The 20,929-nt window shown below is 42.2% G+C and overlaps 1 protein-coding gene across 1 annotated transcript in view; it reads right to left on the bottom strand.

Moving 5' to 3' along the window:
* Positions 1–19,213: 19,213 nt before the first annotated feature.
* The window catches only part of LOC138265145 (taste receptor type 2 member 41-like), a 35,276-nt gene continuing 33,560 nt past the window's right edge, over positions 19,214–20,929 (bottom strand). Inside the window, exons 2-3 of the mRNA XM_069212690.1 lie at positions 20,170–20,248; positions 19,214–19,274 (exon numbers count right to left, since the gene is read on the bottom strand). Coding sequence (XP_069068791.1) covers positions 19,214–19,274; positions 20,170–20,248 — 140 coding nt within the window. The remainder of the gene's footprint in view (positions 19,275–20,169; positions 20,249–20,929) is intronic.

The following is a 20,929-nucleotide window of genomic DNA, read 5'->3' as shown; positions in this document are numbered from 1 at the left end:
CAGCTATGATGTACCAAGCACAAATGTGCTTGGTACACTGTTCATCTGTGGTCAGTCGTGCAGTGGTATGATAAATGGCAAAAAGCTTATTCTGCCTATGCAATATACACACTGTTTTGCAGTTTGAAATACATGTCCATGTGAAACTGTGTCCTCATTCAATGCAGTACTTTGCATTTGTTGCTTGGAATGTTATGTGAGTTAAAATGTGGTTACACAACCGCTCTGTGACTTCATTGTCCCTGACAGTTTGGCCTGGACTAGGTGGTCCAGAGGAGGGATTGGCATACTAACAAAATGGCGTAGCTAAAACTTCTCTGATGCCCTACATAAGTTGTTCCTCTTCCCTTTTGGTGTTTGGAGTTTATGGCAGTGCAAAGCTTTGAGTGGATGTGAGCAGATGAATGTAGGCTGTTATGTTTCAGGGGCTCATGTTGCTTTACGTCCTTTACCTTCTCATTTGAATGCCACTAATGGTGTTCCTTTTTACAGATGTTGGTGTGGTCACTACTGTGAACTCATGTAATGCCTTCAGACTGTTTTCACACAGTTTGATGGATGGTGACTTCTAGCATCCTCTTACACTAGTAATGTGTACCCTAAGCTGACTGTATGTTGGATGGATTCACACTTTACAATACAATTGCACAGGACGATAAAGGTCAAATCATTGCATGTTGTGTTTAAGTGTGTTTATTGAAATGACCAAAAGGAAGGGATAGTACAATAGAGTGGGGTGATGGTGGACGATATCAGTGTAGTGGCCCAGTTGGTTTGCAGCACAGGTCCAGTATCCATGGGGCCATAATAAAAAGGAGCAATGGCAGTCCATAGTAAACAAGGTGTCTCAGTGGCACACAAGGGAGACATGTAGGAGAGGCTCACTTCCTGGCAGTGGTTTGGGTCTTGGCTACAGTCTCTGGTGGATATCTGGGTCACAGGAAACATTTGTGGGGTGGTTCTTCTGCTGCAGAGAGAGGTTTGCTGGTGGTCTGTGAGTCCTGTGGAAGGTCCTCCCGTCTACTAGCTGCAGCAGATATGGAGAGCTGGTCAGTACACTGGCTAGTGAAAAGGGCCCGCTGGTGTGTTGTGTATTCACGCCTGATGGTAGCCATATCACTGAGTACCCCTGCAATGGAGACCATGGTGGCATTGAAGGCATGCAACTGCTGCATGACCTCCTGGTGGTGTTCCCCCAGCAGCCTCTGGTTCTCCTGCAAGATGGTAAGTACCTGGCCCATCCTGTCCTGGGATTTCTAGTATGTTCCCAGGACATGTGACAGTGCATCCTGGGCAGTCGGTTCCCTGGGTTGGCCCACCCCTTGATGCACAGATATCCTCCCACTAGCCCTGGCCCCCTGTGCCTGTGTCCCCTGAACTGTATGCCAACTCCCACTGACACCAGGACCTTCTTCCTCTTTCTTGTGAGGTGTTGACTCGGGTCCCTGTACAGATGGGCACACTGTTGATTGATGTGTCCTGGGGACTGAGGTTTGGAAACGTTGGGTGGCTTCTGTGGTAGTGGAGTCTGCTGTAGGGTGCTCTGGGGTGGAGTGGGTATTGCCTGTGGTGTCTGACTGATCAGTGGTACCGATGGGACAGGGAGATCTTCCAGATCCAGGCATCCTGAGTTTCTGTCATCACTGGGGCCTTATTCTGGTGGATGACTGGGTTGACGTATCACATGCTGCTGGCTGACATTGGCTGGGATACCTGTGGACATGTATATTTGTTAATTTAATTCTCAAAAACATATTCAGCATTAATTGGTTTCCCTACAGGATGTGTGTGTTTTTTCACCTTTGGTTTGTGTATGGTGATACTTTGTGGGATTGGTAGGGCTTAATGCTGACCATACATTACTAATGTGTGTGAATTAGGACCTTGGAGAGCTGTGCTCGAAGTGGGTAGGGCATGCAGGGGAAAATTGTTGAGGGTGGTTATGGGGGTGGTTCTCAGTTTGGGATGGAGTGGGTTGAAGGGAGATAGGGTGATGGGGAGACATGCCATGCAGGTGCTCGGGGTGGTGGAGAAGTAATAGTGACTTACCAGTGTCCAGCCCTCCAGTGATTCCAGTGAGGCCCTTGGGATGCAGGATAGCTAAGACTTTCTCCTCCCATGTTGTCAACTGTGGGGGAGGAGGTGGGGGTCCACCGTCGGTCTTCATTATGGTAATGTGCTCCCTGGATGGCATTGCACGCACCTTCCCATGTAGGTGGTTCCTCCTCTTTCTAATGTCTTCCCTTGTACAAGGAAAGGTTTCCACAGAGTTCACCTTGTCCACCATTCTCCGCCATAGCTCCATCTTCCTGGCAATGGATAGCTGCTGGACCTGTGCATCTACCATGACCCGCAACTCCTCATCAGTGAAACGGTGGTTCTTCTGTGGGGACATGACAATTGTGTAGTGGGTATAGTGTGCATGTTGTGCAGTGGGTGGAATGTTTGGTGGGAGTGCAGGTTGTATGACTATGTGGGATGCTGTGAAGTGGTAATTTTGTGCAGTGTTGTTGTGTGTGTTTGGTGTAGGGGTATGATATGTGGTGTGTGATGTGTGAAGGGTGTATAAGTGACTGTGGTTTGTGTGTGCAATTCTGGAGATGTGTGTGCTGGCAACGTGTAGCAGAATATTTGAATTTGCAAATAAGTGTTTCAGGTGGGGGTTTTTCAATCTGGCCAATGTTGTCTTCTGTTGTTGAGGAGTCTTAAAATTGAAGGCCGAGGTCTGCACTGCCTATGGGTAACCGCCATTGAGTGACTGCTGTGGTGATTCGTGGGTCATGATTTGGAGGGCGGTTTGTTGTAGTCGTGCCTGAGGGTGGTGGGACTGACTCTATCCTACCTTCATTTTCTCTGACGGCTTTCTGGCAGTTTTATGTTTGTGACTCATGATATGGTGAGCAGATTGCTGCCTCCGTGGCAGTCATTTGGCGGCCGTCACCATGGCGGTCTTCGGTAAAGGTCGCCAAAGTCATAATGAGGGCCTGTGTCTGTTGTGATGGTGTGACCTTCCGTTACCTCCTTACGCAAGGTCTGGACTGCATCTTTGAGTTCAGGGATCCTGTTCTCCGCCATGGACACTCTGTCTGCCATGTATCTCAGGTCCTGAAGAAGGAGGAAAACTTCCAACCGAACCTGTCTCATCTTCCCCTCTAGTATTTCACGCAATGCCGGGAATGCCTGCAGGATCGCTGTATTGACCGGGGCCTGAGGGGTGTCCTGTTCTGTCCTCCCAGCCGCAGAGGGCACCAACCTGGGGTATCTGTCAAGCTTCCCCTGTCTCGGGGTCCAGGGCTCTTTGTTACAGGTCATAGTCATCTCCAAAGTCTGTTGCTTCCTTAATATGGAAGGGGGATGGACTCGCTTCAGGTGTTCTCTCCCTGCGTGCCTCTGGCCCCGGCCCCCCTCCCAGCAGTGTCTCAGATCGTCCCTTATTGCAGCCTATCAGCTTCCAGTAGTCTCTGCTGAGAGTGTTATGTTTTTACCAGTGGTACATCTCCATATCCGCTTGTGCAGGGGTTTGGAAAAGGTCCCCGGGCCCGATGGCCTTTCATGGGGGCTACTACAGCACCCATCACCCCAGTCTCTCCTCTAAGTGCGAGGGACTTGTGAAGCCCCCACTGTCTATTGCGCTCTCCAGACGGGGACCCCAGCGCCCCCATTGGTTCCTGTACCCGGTGCCTTGTCCCGTCCTGTCCCTTCCTGCTGAGTGGGTGGGGGCGGGGGAAGTAGGCCCCCACCCATCCCAGGCAATCTTTTACTCATACCTGCGGGCCAGCTTCTATCAGCTGCCCGCCCGCAAGCAGGCCTCCTGTCTCTCCACCAACTCTTACTGGGGCCCCTCCTTCGGACTACCTTCATCTTCTCTCCTCGGGCCCTTCACCTGCTGAGTCTTATACGCTTTTGATTCCATCTCCATGAGGACCTCCTTTGGAGCCACAACCCCTCCATCTCTATAGCCCAGCGGCTCCACCTTCTTCTCCCCTTGTCTCTCCACTGGGTGGTTTGTATCTCAGCCCAGCATGGCTATAGCCGCTGGTGCTCCCGGAGTGGATCTGTTTCCATCACCCTGCCAGGTCGCTGGGCCTCTCCTCTGCCCTCCTCTTCTCCCCTCCACATGCGTCTTCACGAGGGGGATGCCTGCGTGGTCTTCTCTGCTGATGCCTCGTCTCTCCCCCTCACTTATCACTCTCTGACTCCCTGAACAGACAGTCGTCTGCCCCTCTTCTTTGGTGTGAGAATGTGATCTCAAATAGGGAATTTAATGGATGTATGTGGATTTTTTAAGGGGTCTAGGCGAGGAGCTCTTTAACGAGCGTCCGCCCTCGTCACCATCTTGGCTTCCCTACCAGAATTTTTTTTATTATTGATTGAAATTTTGTGGAAAAAATAAAATTTTCAAAGCTTTAAAAGGTGTGCTGAGAAAAGATGTGTTTATTCTAGTGAGGCAGGGTGAACAGACAGAACCTGAGGGAAGACCATCATATGAAGTGGCAAAGGCAAGAGGAGTTTCAGCATGCATATGGGTAAAACAGTGGTGTAAGATCACCAAGAAAGAAGGTTCATTGGCTTTTCATGGTACGGAACCTTTAATTTGAGGATTTTAGAAAATTTGAGGAGAATATTATGCAAATTAAATCCTCCCCCAAGACCCGCACAATTTGAAGCTCTAGCTATTTGGAAACTGGTTGCTAGGCAAAAAAGAAACAGCATAATTTGAGAATAGAATGAGGAGAGCAGATAATACACTAGTAGAAGTGAAATGGGATGAAGAACAGAAAAGGAAGAGAACAGAAATATTAAATGAGGTGGGAATGTTTCCTCTAATAACAGGCAAATGTGATGTACCAAACCTAAAATGAAAAAGAAGCAACAGAAAAGAAAGAGAAGACAGCAGGTGAGAGTAAAAAGACAGCTACACATAAGAGTGACTCAGAAGACGACTTAGTAAATCAGCTTTTACTGAATCGCCGCCCGCCATATCATTCAGTTGAGAGAGCAGTTCAGAATGTAGTGTGCCGATAGCTCCAATTTCACAAATTATGATTCAGTTACCCCCATGTACACCTGTCAGTTCATTGATACAGGTGCCCGTAATTTATCCACCAGTTCCTTTTGTTAGTACAACACAGCACTTTACAAGCCCAGCTGTGAATCAGGTAGTGCTAAGTAGAAAAATGATTCAGATGGAATCTACACCTAATATGACAGCACCCATGCAAAGTTTAATCAGAACCAGACCATGCCCATGAATACTCCAGTGCAGACAACCCCAAGTATCACCCTGAATCAATCAGGATAAACGTTTGGTACAGTATTAACAGGTCAAAGTGCTGGGACGTCAATTCCTCAGAGTCAGAAATATTTCATAGCACCTGATGTCCTGACGGTCCCTGTAACCAAAGGTCCAGTTGTTCCTCTTTATGCTTTAGGTAATTCTAGAAGTAACCTCCAGACTCTAAATACTGTACTTGCAGGGGTGTCACTGTGTGATATGCAGAAATTGGTATACTCAACCAATTTAGAAATGGAAAGATTATCTTCATTCATTCCAACTTTAACCCATAAACAAATGAAAATTCTAACCAGATGTTAAATCAAGCAGGACTGATAGTAGATGTGAGATGTCCACAGGGAACTCCAATTCCACACATGCCCACAACAGTTCAGATTTCCAGTATGTAGTGTAATACCCCACAAACTATGACACAGAGGAGTAATATTAGTTTGCAGGGATTTGCAGCACAACAGTTAAAAGAGTGGTTGGGCAGTCTGAATCAGAGAAGAGCAACAGGTACAGTAAACGGCAGTGTCAGGACAGAAGAGACCCTAGAAAGAGACAGGACAGTGAAAGGGCTCAGAATAAAATTAGATCTAAATTAATTAATGGAGGAAACACTTGACCAGAAACAATTGGATACATACAATGAAGACGAAGTGCGCTTCATGCGCAAAGTTGTTCCACACCATGCAGGATTGACATGATAAATTAGCAGAATTTGCTGAAAAATACAATGTGGATTTAGAAAAATCAAAGCCCTTACAAAAGAGTTACAGAATATAATTTAGTTCAAAAGACATTGATATCACCCGACATGAGAAGGCACCTTAAAGAATTAAATATGAACATTCAAGCATAGGGAGAATTAGATAAAGGGGAAGGAGGATGGGCAAAGAAAGGAGATCTTAAGAAAGCAAAGCAGGATTTGCCACCGGCTGGAGCAAACCAAGCTGATGACAGTGTCAAAATGTTGCCAATGAGAGAGATTCAGGTGGAAGTTATATACATGTCTGTGGAGCAGAAGTGACATTTTGTCATTCACAAATGATTACCTGAGATTGAGAGAGAAATCAGTGGAGTGGTATAAACAAACAGCGAGACAGAGAGGTTTCTGAAAATGACTGTGTGGAGATTTGAATACATTATTTGCATTGTGGTTCCAGTCGATTTATGGTTCGAGTGCAAGCGGAGTGTTGATTGGCAAGAGATCCAGTAACAGGTGTGCCGTCTGAAGATGGGATGAAAGGGTATTGCAAAGTGGTTGAGTTTCTGAAAAACAAAATTTCCCTAAAAGATTTTGATTGATAAAAGATAGACAGGACAGCACATGAAACAAAGGAATCGATTCATACTTATTATGAAAGATTGCTGCAAGCTTTCAAACAGCATAGCGGGTCTGAAAATATTGAGCCAAAAGACATGAGACATTTTGTGTTCAGATTTGTGTAAGGATTGAAACTGGAGATTAGCAACATGATGCAGCAGCACGTACTTTGTTGACAGAATAAACGGATTGAAGTTGAATTGCAGTATACTAGATACTGTAGTGATAAAATTGAAGTGAAATAGAAATATTTGAAGGAGGAATTGATGGTGATTGAAATTAAATCTGTCCAGGCAGGAACACAGAGTTCAACAAATGATGGTGAACACTAGTGGAATGCAAGGTGTGCAACAGCAGGTTAACAGCGTGCCTCAGTTTAGAGGTATAGGACATGGTGTTCAAATAGATCAGAGTGTTAATGTGGTTGATGTCATGCATGTAGCAGTTTTGGGCACTGGAAGCAGGAGTGTCCGTACAGTTTGGTGAATAATTTGGTGCAAAATGGTGGTGTTGCTCAGACTGTGGGCAACAGTCAAGTTAAAATGCAAAGAATCTAAAGACCCCGATTTCAAACTGTGACTGTTGTTACAGGATTACAACAGATGCAGGTCCCCTAACAAATTCAAGTCCTTCAGAAAATGCAGTGTCTTCAAGCCCCAGTGCAACAGTAGCAAGTGCTGGTTCCTCAGCAAAGCATGAATCAGAGAGTCAAACACAAATGTAAATCACTTGGTAACACAATACCCATTAATTGATTTTAGTGATGAGGAAGTTTCAGAAACATATAAAAGTAACAGGTCTGTTAAGGAGAAGGAATGCATGTTAGCTGCATCTTTAGAGGTGGATCAATGTGGCCCCTATGTAAATGGCAACATTATGGGACACAATATTTCATTCCTGGTCGACACTGGAGCAACGCGTTTCACTGTCAGAACCGCAGAAGTACCAAATGTGCCCATGTCAGGAAGAAAGGTTCAGGTTGTAGGAGTAGCAAATCAGCAGCTAACTAATCCCATTACAGAACATATCCTAGTCAAAATAGGGTCATTTGAGGACCAGCACCAATTTGAGGTTTGCCATTCAATCCTGTGAGCTTGTTAGGACATGATTTATTGTGCAAGCTAAACTGCTCCATTAGCTGAACCCACAAGGGAATAGCATTCTAGACCAATAGTAACGATGAGACATTCAGCACAATTGATGAAAAGTACCCTCTCATTTCCTTGTTCCCTATGATTTCAGGTACGAATTTGCCTTAGGAGTTGCAAGAGACAGTTATGGTAAACATTTGGGGTTTTCATAAGAAGGCTTGATCCAGGTAAAATCACGGTAAAGCCAAATACAGAGTTTCCAAGGATGCCGCCTTATGATATGGCTCCAGAAATAATTGCTGGAATTACACCCATAATTGAGAATTTTGTTGAATAAGTTGTCCTGAACAAGATCATGGGAAGTGCCTGTAATTCACCTATTCTGGGACCGCTGAAGCCCAAAGGAAAATACAGCATAGACCAGGATTTGAGAAAGGTGAACAAGATTGATGTTCCATGTTGTCCAGTGGTACTGAATCCTGCAGTGATTTTGTTCCAGATTTCTTGTGAGGCTGACTGGTTTTCTGTCATTGACCTGTGTCAAGCATTGTTTTCCATTCCACTTCATGAGGCTAGCCAATTCCTTTTCGCTTTTAAATTTGAAAGCCATGTTTATTCATTCTGTTGTACACCAGAAGGGTATGCGAAGTCACCATCCATTTTTAATCAGATCTTGAAAAATAATTTAGAGTCCCTGAACATGACATTTCATTCAGTCCTAGTTCAGTACATTGATGATTTGATGGTAGCACAAAACTCACGTGAAGCCAGTAGAAAAGATACCATTGCCCTGTTAAACCACCTATGAGAAAATGGTCATAAAGTGTTCTCTGCAAAATGACAGTATTGTCAAAGAGAGGTGAAATACTTAGGTCACCTCATAGAGAAAGGTGCAAGAAAGGTGCCTCAAGAGAGAATCTCAACAATCATGCAAATTAATCCACCTGTAACACAAAGAGATGGCAAAATGTTCCTGGGAGTGGTCAGCTACTGCTGCCAGTGAATTCAAAAATGTTCATTGTTGTCCAAACCTTTGTTGAAATTGAAACACAAGAAGGTGTCTGATCCGGTACCATTTCATGACACATGCATGAAAGCCTGAGAGAAAGCCTGTGCTAAGCCCCAGCTTTGGGAATGGTTGACTACAATAAAAAAAATAGTTTGCTTGATTGTGAAATAGATGGTTGTGCACTTTCTGTTTTTAAGCAATTACATGGAGGGGTCAACAGACAAGTGGCTATTTTCTGTCACACAGGACCCTGTAGCTGCTGCTTTACCCTTCCATTTAAAGTCAGTTGCAGCCGCCAGTGTCAGCATCGGGCAGTGTGAAAGCATTGTCACGGGCCACACCCTGAATGTTTTAGCAACCCATTCAGTTGACGTCCTTTTGACTGCAATGAAGATACAGCACCTTACCAATGTCAGTTTGACCTGTTATGAGCAGTTAATTCTAGGCTCATCAAATGTGAATATTGACCCATTATGTGCAGTTGATTCAAGGCTCAACAACTGTTTGTTGAATCCTGCAAGGTTTATGCCCAGTAATGTTGAAAATGTTAATGACATAGATGGAGTGGAACTTGATTGTTTCAATGTGACTGAACTTTGCACCAAACCAAGACCTGATATTCAAGATACTCCCTTATGCAGTTTGCACAATCTCAGGAGTGATAGAAGCTTCATGGCTTCAAGGATTCTTTTCTGCCCACGTAGCCGAATTGGTGGCTCTTACTAAAACATGCTGTGTTTCTGAACAGCTTAAAGTGATTATTTTCACAGATAGTCAATATGGGTTTGGTGTCATTCATGACTTCGGACAGTTAAGGTCTGTTAGAAATGGGATCTCTGGTTGGTAGTCAGTTTGCACTCTGTCCAAGCAGGGACCCTCACGCTAGTCAGGGCAAGGGAGATACTCACTTAAGATACTCACTTAAGATCACCTCTGCTCACCCCCTTAATAGCTTGGCACAAGCAGTCAGGCTTATATCAAAGGCAATGTTTAAAGTATTTGTACAAACACACACAGCAATATAGTGAAAACACTATAAAATGGACACCACACGAGTTTAGAAATATAGCCAATATTTATCTAAATCAAACAAGACCAAAACAGCAAAAATCCAACATACACAAGTAAAGGTATACTTTTTTAAGATAATAGAATCGTACGCCATAGAAAATAATGGAAATGTTGTTGTTACACAAATTTGTCAAGAAAATCCCCACTTTCTAAACGTGGCATTTTCAAACTTACAATCTAAAAATCAACTTTACCAAAAGGTGTATTTTTAAATTGGGAGTTCAGAGACTCCAAACACCAACTCTCAATCTGAACCCGAAGGGAAACTGCACTTAGAAGATATTTAAAGGCAGCCCTAATGTTAATATAAGAGAGAGATAGGCCTTGCAACAGTGAAAAACAAATTTGGCAGTATTTCACTGTCAGGGCATGAAAAACACATCAGTACACTGCACCCTGCCCATGGGGCTACCTAGGGCCTACCTTAGGGGTGCCTTACATGTACACAAAGGGAAGGTTTGGGCCTGGCAAGTGGTCACACTTGCCAGGTCAAATTTGCAGTTTAAAACTGCACACACAGACACTGCAGTGGCAGGCTTGAGCCATGTTTACAGGGCTACTCGTGTGGGTGGCACAACCAGTGCTACATTCCCACTAATAGCATTTGATTTACAGGCCCTGGGCACCTTTAGTGCACTTTACCAGGGACTTACTAGTAAATCAGATATGCCAATCATAGAAACACCAATTACACACACAATTTACATTGGCACTTTAGCACTGGTCAGCAGTGGTAAAGTGTCCAGAGTAACAAAACCAGCAAAAACTAAGTCCAGCACACAGTCAAAACATAGGAAGTAGAGGCAAAAAAGACAGGGGAGACCACGCCAAGGATGCCAGGTCTAACAAGGTACCAGAGGTTTTATGACCTCTTATGGATCACCTATCCAAAATGGTGAGAGTTTACCAATTGTTGAAAGCAATACAGTAGCCTGTGAAAATTGCAGTTGTGAAATGTGCAGCACATCAAAAGTGAAGTGATTACATCCCATTAGGCAGTACCCACACTGACGAAGTGGCCAGAGTCTGTGCATTCGATAGTACATCCTTTAATGAGGAATGGAGCGATGGAAGTAGCACCAGTGAAACAACCCAAAGCTTCTTGGTCACAGCAATTGATACCTGGGAAGAGGTTAAGAGATTGCAGGAAGAAGTAACTGAAGAGGAACGCAGAGGTTTGAGTAGAGCAGGCTGTGTTCAGAGAGATGAAGACAATGTTTGGGTTTCCAGTGAAGGAAAAGCAGTGTTGCCAAATAGTTTGTTGCTGTCATTGTCAAGGTATTACCATGGACAGGCACACAGCAGCAGAGATGCCATGATCAGATCTTTCAGACAAACATCGTACACTTCTAGATTCAGAGTGGTTGCGGATGCTATGTGTCACAGATGTGTAACATGGCAAGAGATGAATGTAGGGAAACACACTGTGATTAATCTGAGCCACATAGGCAGATCACGAGGTCCTTTCAACCGAATATAATTTGATTTTATTAAGATGCCTGTGTGCAATGGATTGAGATATGTGTTGGTGTGCATTTTCTTACATTGGGTTGGGGCTTACCCAACTTGCAGGAATGATAGCCTCATTGTTGCAAAGTTGCTTCCAAGGGAATTAATACCAAGAGTTGGATTCCTGGCTTCCTTGGAATCAAACCAAGAATCTAATTTTAATAATGGCATCATAAAATTGTTGTGCGCGGCACTACAAACTGAACATAGATTGAACTGCAGTTGCAAACTAGAAGCCTCTGGATTGGTCGAGCAAATTAATGACATTTTAAACTCTCTACAGGCTAAAGTGTGTGAATTTACAAGGTTGAAATGGTTGGATGCATTGCCACTTGTTCTGATGAGCATGCGTAGCATTTCCAACAGCATGATAGGACTGTCCCCTCATGAAATCCTTATGGTGCGTGCAAATGCACTTGTGAATATTTCAGATGATTTAGTGCTGGATTATTGCAAAGGACTAGCTGATGTCGTTCGCTCTTTGTCTCTCCAGGTTTAAGAAGCAACTGTTCAGCCAGCAAAGAACAGTGTCACAACTTGAGTACAGGAAATTGAGTTCTGGTGAAGAAGCATGTAAGAAAGTCATACTTATTGCAAGGGACTAGCTGATGTGGTTTGCTGTTTGTCTCTCCAGGTTTAAGAAGCAACTGTTCAGCCAGCAAAGAACAGTGTCACAACTTGAGTCCAGGAAATTGGGTTCTGGTGAAGAAGCATGTAAGAAAGTCATACTTAGAGCTGTGCTGGAAAAGACCATTGTGAAGTGTGCTGATCTTCCGATTTGGGTTAATGCGAGCCATACACAGAAAGTTCTAAGCCCTCTCGAAGATACAGTGTGTGTTCCTCTAGGGTCAGAATTAGTGAATGCAGGGTTCCAGGTTGGCCAAACTGTGAGGAATGGACAAGTGGTGAAAATCCAAGCGTGTCTAAAGCAATCGCAGGTACAGGAGTGTCAAGTCAGAATCATTTGACTCTTGCTAGCTCAGTGAATTTTGAAAATCCACTTGTGCCTGAAACAATAACTGTGAGAGGAATCCAGTGGAATCCAGTGGCCCACAAAACACAGACCCAATGACAGATGTGCTTTCAACTTTTGCTGAAGTAACTGAAGAACCTGATCAAAGTGATAGTGAAAATTCTGCAGCAAGAAGATCGAAAAGAAAAAGAGTGCCAGGTCGCAGGTACTCAGCACCTGAATGGTTTTACTTTGCTGCTAATGAATGGGAGAAGGAGTTGATTGCATTTTGTGTAGACAGTTCGATACAACTGAATATTTTAGAACTTGAAATTGCTCTAGAACTGAACTTTGAAAAGTCATTGTCGCTTGATGAACAGAGACATTGTATGCTGGAAGATTACCAGATGGTTTATTACTAGAGACATTTGAACTTTTAGTAGTGATTTTGAATATTTGCAAGTAGAGAAAACTTGCTGAACTTTCTAGAAGATCAGGAATAAGTGCAAAACAACTCAGTGAAAAAGAGATTTTTGCTTGTGTTTTTGCTTTACTCATTTAGAATGGAAAAAAATAAAAGCCGTTTTACATTTCTGATTTTGCATTTTTCAATTTTATATCTTGGTCTGACTCTAGACAAGCCATGAGTTTGGATCAAGGTAAACAGAGGAAATGTAAGTATGTGTGTGTAGGATTTGCAATATAGTGTATGTGATTTTGAGTATTTACTGATTGCTGGTTTGTGTGTGTGTGTGTCACATGGGCAGGCAAACGGATACATAGACAGATAAATGAAGTACTCTACGCCTTGTTTGGTTACTTATGGGTCTCTTTATTTTCTCTATGTAAGGCTCATGCTTCGCTCCTCTGTGGTTTGGTTTGTAATGGTCCTCTCTGTTCTTTCTCTCCCTTCTAGTCTTGACTGGACTGGACCACCGTGGTTGTCATGCCCCTCGGACAGAAGAGAAAAGAACCAAAGTAAGTGTATACTCTTTAATTTTGTCTTATTTTTATTGGGGTTGGTGTGAGGGAGATAATCAACATTTTCCCTAGCCTCTCATCATGTTGTCAAACTTGTTTCTTTTACTTGAAAACATAATATGCAAGGCTCATTTCTAACTTCCAAATAAGAAGAGGAGCCTGTCTCTCCAATGGGTGTCTCCTCCTCACAACTACCCGTTTTCCACCATCCCACTCGTCCTGGCAGACTCCCACTTACCTGGGTTAACCACGCTCCTCCAGGAGCATGGCGGGGTGACATCAGGGGATGGTGGCCTCCTGGCTTACTCCACTAACTCTCATCTGGTTCCTTGGAAGTTTCCAACAGAGTGCTGGAGCCTCCCGAGTCGTCCTGTGCCGGTCAGTCTGGTCCCACAGAGTCTCCGTTTGGTGCTCCTGTCTCTCTTGTCGACACTCCTTCCTTCCAGGTTCGTCATCCTTCCGATTTCCGGCCACCATTCATCAAGGGCTGATAAGAGTCACACTCAAGGCCACGCCCCTCCTCAGGTTTCTTGGTAAATGTCTTAAAGAAATAGACGTCCCATGTAGTCTGTAAGAAAAAGACAGGCGCATCTCAAGTTGCGGAAGGAGAAGGGAAGGGCCAAGTTAAAATCTCATCTAAGATGATATAATCCTCATCACAGTGTGTCGGTGAAAGACAAGGTTGAGAGCACAATTACATCAGTGCTGGAAGAGCCGCATGCAAAACAAGATCCCCTGTATGAAGATGAGAGATTACCTCATCCGGACGACTCAAAAGAAGATTTTTCTTTCAATGTATACTACAGGTTACGGTATGTATACATTGAAACTATGGATGTGCATGATTGTTATGTTTGCACACAGATCCCTTCATCGGTGCAAGAAGGAATCAAATATCACAGCTTACCACTAAGGTATGGTATAGCTTGCAGTCTTTTACGAACTTGATTGCATAGCCAAGAGTATTTACAATATTTCTACTCTTATGTATTTTGTGTTTTCCTTGGTGCCTATTAACCAGCATTTGAGTAATACTGCTAAAGTGAAAAACATTGACATTGTGGGAGGTTTGTTTGAACAGACCCTAGCTTTTGGAACTGCATAGGCACACAAAAATAATGTAACCTGCATTCTCACATCAGTTGGTAAGAGTTCATTAATCACATAGATGAAAATAAGAAGGCAAGGAAGACCAAAATAGAAAAAGGAGTGGTTTTACAGGATTGGTAAAAGGATGCTATTTATCTTTCAGGTGGTGATACACAAGGCTGCTTAGATTTAGATTGGCAACATGTAGGGTAGCTAAGTATATACAGGCCACAGTCAAAGACTGAAACAATATTTGTTGGGACTAGTGAATGTAGACATATGATTTTTTTTAGAAGTGATTGAGTTGTTATGTTAAATGGACAGGACCCTGCCATACCACATGTTTGTTTAATTTGTGGAGAAATGCCTATTGTAAGCTCCCAAAAGGCTGGTATGGTACATGTTACTTAGGAGAAGTTTTACCAAAAATCTACCATGTGGACAATTTTGACAGCACAGTCTTGAAGGAGAGACCAATATCCAGAGCAAAGAGAGGAGCTAGTATGGCAGAGATTACAGGTGATTTATTGGTGCCATTATTCCAACAGTTGATATTATCTTGAATTATATCAAGATTAGAAAGTTGTCAACAATTGTGGACAAAATGTCTACTGAGCATGTTGGAACAATGTTGCTCATGGATATGGAGATGGTTGCAGTGAGTTCAATGGTTTTGTAAAATTTTCTTGCGTTAGACATAATATTGGCAAAGGAAGGCGGAGTCTGTAAAAATTTACATGTGCACCAATGTTGGACATATATACCGGGCACTAGTAAGGAGATAAGTTTATTTTTAACATGGCAAATCTGAAAAATGACCTGAAAGACTTAAAGGAGACAAATGCCTGGGAGGCAATAGGTAAAGGATTTGCAAACATCGGATCATGGTTTGGAGACTTGGGAAAGGGAATAGAGAGGATGATCCTAAGGCCTTTGTTGATTGTGACTTTGTGTGCTATAGTCACACTTGAAGCTGTTCCAATTTTGGAAGATACAAAGAGCTAAGAGTAAACAGAGGAGGGAAGAGGTTGAAGCGGAGAAAATGAGGAGTACTTATTACAAGAACCTGAAGAGAATTGAGAGTTTCAGTAGACCAAGGCCTATACATTATCAGACCACAAGACTTTGAGTTGTCTCATTGAAATGAGTGTCCTTCTTGTGACGACTTAGATTACCGTCAGTGGAGGGACTGTTGGAGGGTAAAATTTAGTAATGCTTTTAGTGGCCCAGACGTCAGCATTAGGTGACATTTATAGTCACATTTTAAAAGCCTAACATAGAGAAAGCTGCACTGACACATATTTTAAAAGTGCTCACATTTTATTTTTGTGATGAACATTGTGCCTCCCAGAATTGACAACATGTCAACAAGAATAAAATAATGTTGAAGTATATTTTTAAACCTTAGAGCAACTGCTAGTGGTGAAATGCATTTGATTTATAATGATCAATGTGATTTATTAGTATAAAGTCATGTTCAGAAATATAAAAGCACTTCTCTGTCATATCTAATGCGATGCTTTAACAAAGACTGCAATTATTAATGGAATGTTTTTACATATTCAAATGAGATATTATTAATGTTGAATTTATATGTTTGCATATTTTGTGGGGTTTATTAATACAAATATTAATGCATTTTATTTCTTGTGCTAGCATAATTGAGCCTGAAGACTTCATATTTTCAGTCAAGTGATTAATTATTTTCCTCTAACATGGAATTTTCCATTAGGTTGTTTCTCATGAATAGCAAAGGGCCCCATTGTTCAATGTGTAAGGTTTGTTTCCCAATGACCTTGATTCTGGTACAGTGAGACCTGAAGGCTGAAAGCTAAAGCAGTTGCTACTGTTCAATGAACTTTCTCATGTGAAATGTGGAAATCATCTTGCACCAGGAGAAAGCATGTGGACCGCAACAAGTGATGTACAAAACTTTTATAGTCAATTGGATTCACACAGAAAGAAGAGATGACTTTGCACCAAACCTGAGAATTTTCTGTCATGTTGCAAATTTGATTTGTGCTCAAATTCTAATTGGACATTGCCCCTTTTGCATGATATGGACTCATCAAACTTACCAATCAAACTGTTTGGAGCAGTTGTAATTAGGAGTAAACTTTGTAAGTTTCAGTCAGTCCCCTTTAGAATCTTGTTCTGTGTACTTGTCTGAGATAGATGATTTTTTAAACAAAAATGTGCTATCTTTTTGACTTTTGCATGTATGTGCCCATTCCGATATATACTTGTCCTAATTTGGTTAGCAGTAGAGATTAAGGGCCCGATTTGGAAAAGTAAACTCATGCCAAAAGTCTACGTTTAGACCTAAAGTCTAACTTTACTCATAGTAAAGTTAGGCTTTTGGTCTAAGTTTAGACTTTTGGTCTAAACTTTAGCCAAAAGTCTAAACTTACACCAAAAGTCTAACTTTATTACGAGTAAAGTTAGACTTTAGGTCTAACCATCGATATTTGGTTTAAGTTTACCTTTGTGACTCAGGCCCAACATGTACAAACCTGATTTATGAATCTTTGTAATCTAATTTGACTAATGCATTCACAGTCTGATTTAAATAATGTTTCTGCATCTCACACTGTTATGTTATGTTATGTTATAGAGGTTTATATAGCGCCTAACTGCCAACGGCCTCGTAGCGCTTATACAGCCATAATGATGACATACTGCTTAAAAAATTATTCAGGGGATTTAAGTTTTAAATAGCCAGGTCTTCAATTCTTTTCTGAACAACAACTCTTGAGAATTAGCTCTCAGCTTGAGAGGAAGGTTATTCCAAAGTAAAGCGCCTTGGTAAGCTACCGATCTTCCTCCCCATCTGGCTTTCCTCATGATTGGAACTTTAGCCAGATTAGCTGAGGAGGATCTAAGAGGTCTGGCTGGAATATAGGCCTGAACAAGAGTTTTCAACATTTCAGGTCCCTTATCAAATATAGATCTGTGAACGTAGCACAAGGTCTTGAACTGAATCCTTTCTGCTACCGGGAGCCAGTGTAAAGAAACAATTCCTGGCCGTATTGAGTGATGTTTAGGGATGTTTAGTACCAGACGAGCCGCTGCATTTTGTACTCTTTGCAGTCTCTGAATTACATATTTCGGGGAGCCAATGAACAACGCATTTCCATAGTCAATCCGGGCACCAATCAGTGCCTGGACAACCATTCTCCGCGCTGTGAAAGGTAGAATAGTTAACACCTTCCTCAAGGTCCTTAGTAGAGCAAAGGCGGTTCCTGCTACTCTAGTTGCATGTTGGGCCATAGAGAGAAGGGGATCAATCCATACCCTGAGGCTTTTAATCAGGCCTTTAGGAGGGGGGAGGGTTGATATTCCTCTCAGTATGCTGGAGTTAAAAGGGGGAATTTTATTTCCAAAAAACATAACCTGCGTTTTATCATCGTTGAGCTTTAGTTTACTATCAGTCATCCAGGTTGCAACTGCCTTCATACAAGGACCTAAGGCTAGGCCCATATCCGGATGGGAGTTGGAGAAGCTGCGTATCATCGGCATAAGAAACTATGTTCAGTCCGAAGGGCTCAACTATGCCTGCTAATGGCCTCATGTAGATGTTAAAAAGTAATGGACTCAAGGCCGAGCCCTGTGGAACACCACAGCTGCTAAAAGTGCTCCTAGAGATACATTCTCTGTCAAGTACCTGAAAAGACCTTCCATATAAGAAGGAGCAAATCCAGTCTAACGCAGACCCGGCAATTCCACATCCTTGTACCCTTTCTATAAGGATTTTTAAATCAACTGTATCAAAAGCAGCACTTAGGTCAAGGAGGATAATCGCGGTTTCCATACCTGAGTCCATCCTCTTCCTTGCCTCTTCTGTTATGGCAATCAAGGCAGTTTCGGTGCCATGTTTAGGTCTGAAACCCATCTGGGTCGGATGTATAAAATTATTTTCTTCCAGGAATGAGGATAATTGAGAGTGTACATGTTTCTCCGCCAGTTTGGCGATTAAGGGCAGCAATGAGATTGGTCTATAGTTACTCAGTATCTTGGGGTCCAAGCTGGTTTTCTTCAGGAGTGGCTTGACAATGGCTTGTTTCCAGTGATCAGGTACTATGCCATCACTCAGAGAATTATTAATAAGATTCTTTATTATCGGCCCTACTACTGAGATTCCGAAGGATAAAACCGGGGGAGGGGCCGGGTCAAGTGGAGAGCCCGATTTTGTTAATCTCATTAGATTGATAACTCAGTCCAGACTGATAGGAGTGAAATTTGTAAAAGTGATTACCTCCCCGGCCTCATAGTTTATTCTCTCCTGTCCTATATTAGGGGTGTTAGGGAATGCAAGGTAGATATTCTGGATTTTGTCCAGGAAAAAACCAGCCAGCTCTTCTGCAAGTTGTTGGGGGGAATCCCTACTTTCTGCTTCCTCTCTTGGATGGATGAGATCTTTTAAGGCATTAAAGATCTCCTTAGGCGAGTTGGCAGCCGCTTCGATTTTTCCTGCATAATAGATCGCCTGAGCTTTTTTAATTTCCATGTGATAATCTCGGATCAAATTTTTATAATCCTTTTTCATGGATTCATTTTTGGTGCATCGCCATCTCCTCTCAAATTTCCTACACTCTCTTTTTTTCTCCAGTAAATCGGCATTGTACCACGGGGGTGACTTCTTACGCTGTGTCACTATTAAAACTTATTATTATTCTTGAATGTCTAATGGTTTTGATGCTGAGTAGATTAAACTTGTTTCATACATTTTATCAGCCTATGGTGTTTGTTTACATTCATAATTTGATTTTGCCCACTGTTTATGTGACTTTGGATTTGTGATTATAAAATAATGTTGCAAAACTTTTTATTTATTGGAGTTTTCTTCTGTGGCTACATGGATCATGGTGCTTAAAGTGATTGTTGAGTTTGAATTGATTGCTTATGGTTAACCACACTTTTCACTGGGTCCAAAGATCCCATCAACCACAGGGAAGTATTTTCGAATCCTGTGAAGGATGAGAAAAATGCATCAACAGTCATCATGCTGCCCCTACCCTCCTCTTGCCTGCCCTCTATTTATTGTGCATGCCCCTGCTCTCTCCCACCTGGCCTTTGTGGTCAGCTGACGGCCCCTGTCCCTCTCTCCGTCCTCTGTTATCCATTTACATGCTCCTGCCCCTTCCCTCTTGCCCTCTTTTGTCAGCTGTGTTGCCACTGCCCCTACCAACTGCTTGCTCTCCTTTTAGCTTTATGGAGAACTAACCATAATTTCTACTGCAAAGAACCCCCACATTTTCTTCATTTCTGAAAGAAATGCATTAGGTTTCACAGTTTAAATGCAACACGTTTGCCATAAATGCAAATGTTACTGCTCTAGTTGCTCATTAGCACATTGGGGAGTTAATTGACCTACTGCTTCTTGTGTTGAAAGAACAGTATTGAAAATACATTTCAGTATGCATATCAGAATATTTCACTGGCACGGATGACAAATACATTTGAGAACTTATAGAATATATGCCCTTATTTTAGCTTGCTAGAGCACTAACCATATTTTTTAGGACAACATAAACCACCTGTTCATTTCTAAAGAAAATTAGTTAAGGCTTACAAGGTTTGAATCTATCAAGGGTTTTATCACGGCTGCCACACTTCTGTCATAAATACAGAATGTTAGCACTCTGGTCATTCATTAGAACACCGTAGGAAGCTGGGGTGCAATACTGAAGATTTACCTAACAGTCTGTTGCAGGAAGTACATAATTTACTCATAATATTGGACATCCTACTTACACGACTGAAGAAGATAATGTGAACTTATAGAAAATGTGCTCTCATTTTAGCTTCTGGAGTACCTTTCATAATCTATTAAAAAATTGCAAGAGAAAACATTTTTCTCACAAACGTGGTTCATAAAATCCCAGCAGAAGTCCATAATTTCTCAACACAAAACAATTCACCTTAAAGCACACCAGAGTTCCTAAAATAAGAATAAATTACACCCAAAAATGATTTAGAGTATGGCTAACGTCTAATATCACAATTTATGTGAACTTATTGTTGTGACCTGGCATTCATTACATTGCATTTCAATGAGGATCATGTCCCTGTTGACGTGCAGCCCATGTTGGGTATGCTCAGCCTTTATCTTGTTGAATAGTGAGTAGTACTTGTACCCCAAACTTTAGTGATTTGTTAATGGTTCACCACATAACTTTCAACATACAAAAACATATTTGCCTCCAGGGCTTTCACTTTTTGTCTGCTATGGACCCACACATATGCACTCAGTAACTCCATGCTGAATGTGGCCAATGTGGTATAAGTGACATCACCACTGATGTCACTTGAGATGTCATCAGAAATGTCATCAATGATGCAATTTAATATGCCATTAATGATGTACTATGTGAGGTCATAAGCACTGCATGGCTGTTGAGCAAGTTATAGTTAGCTCAATGCTCTTTTTGTTTTTAAACATTAGTTTTTACCTTATTTCAACACCTATCCATAATGTCACATTGATCTTTTTTCAGTGAATTTCTAGTGTTTTTTTTAACATAAAGCAAGAATCGTGCCACCTTATCTAACTATAATGTCACTTTAACCTTTGGCTTTTTCATTAACTTTCAGCAGCTTTTTGATCACATACACTCAATTT

Source organism: Pleurodeles waltl, chromosome 11, assembly GCF_031143425.1.
Source record: "Pleurodeles waltl isolate 20211129_DDA chromosome 11, aPleWal1.hap1.20221129, whole genome shotgun sequence".
Classification (NCBI taxonomy): Eukaryota; Metazoa; Chordata; class Amphibia; order Caudata; family Salamandridae; genus Pleurodeles; species Pleurodeles waltl.
This window is presented reverse-complemented; position numbering and strand designations above follow the sequence as displayed.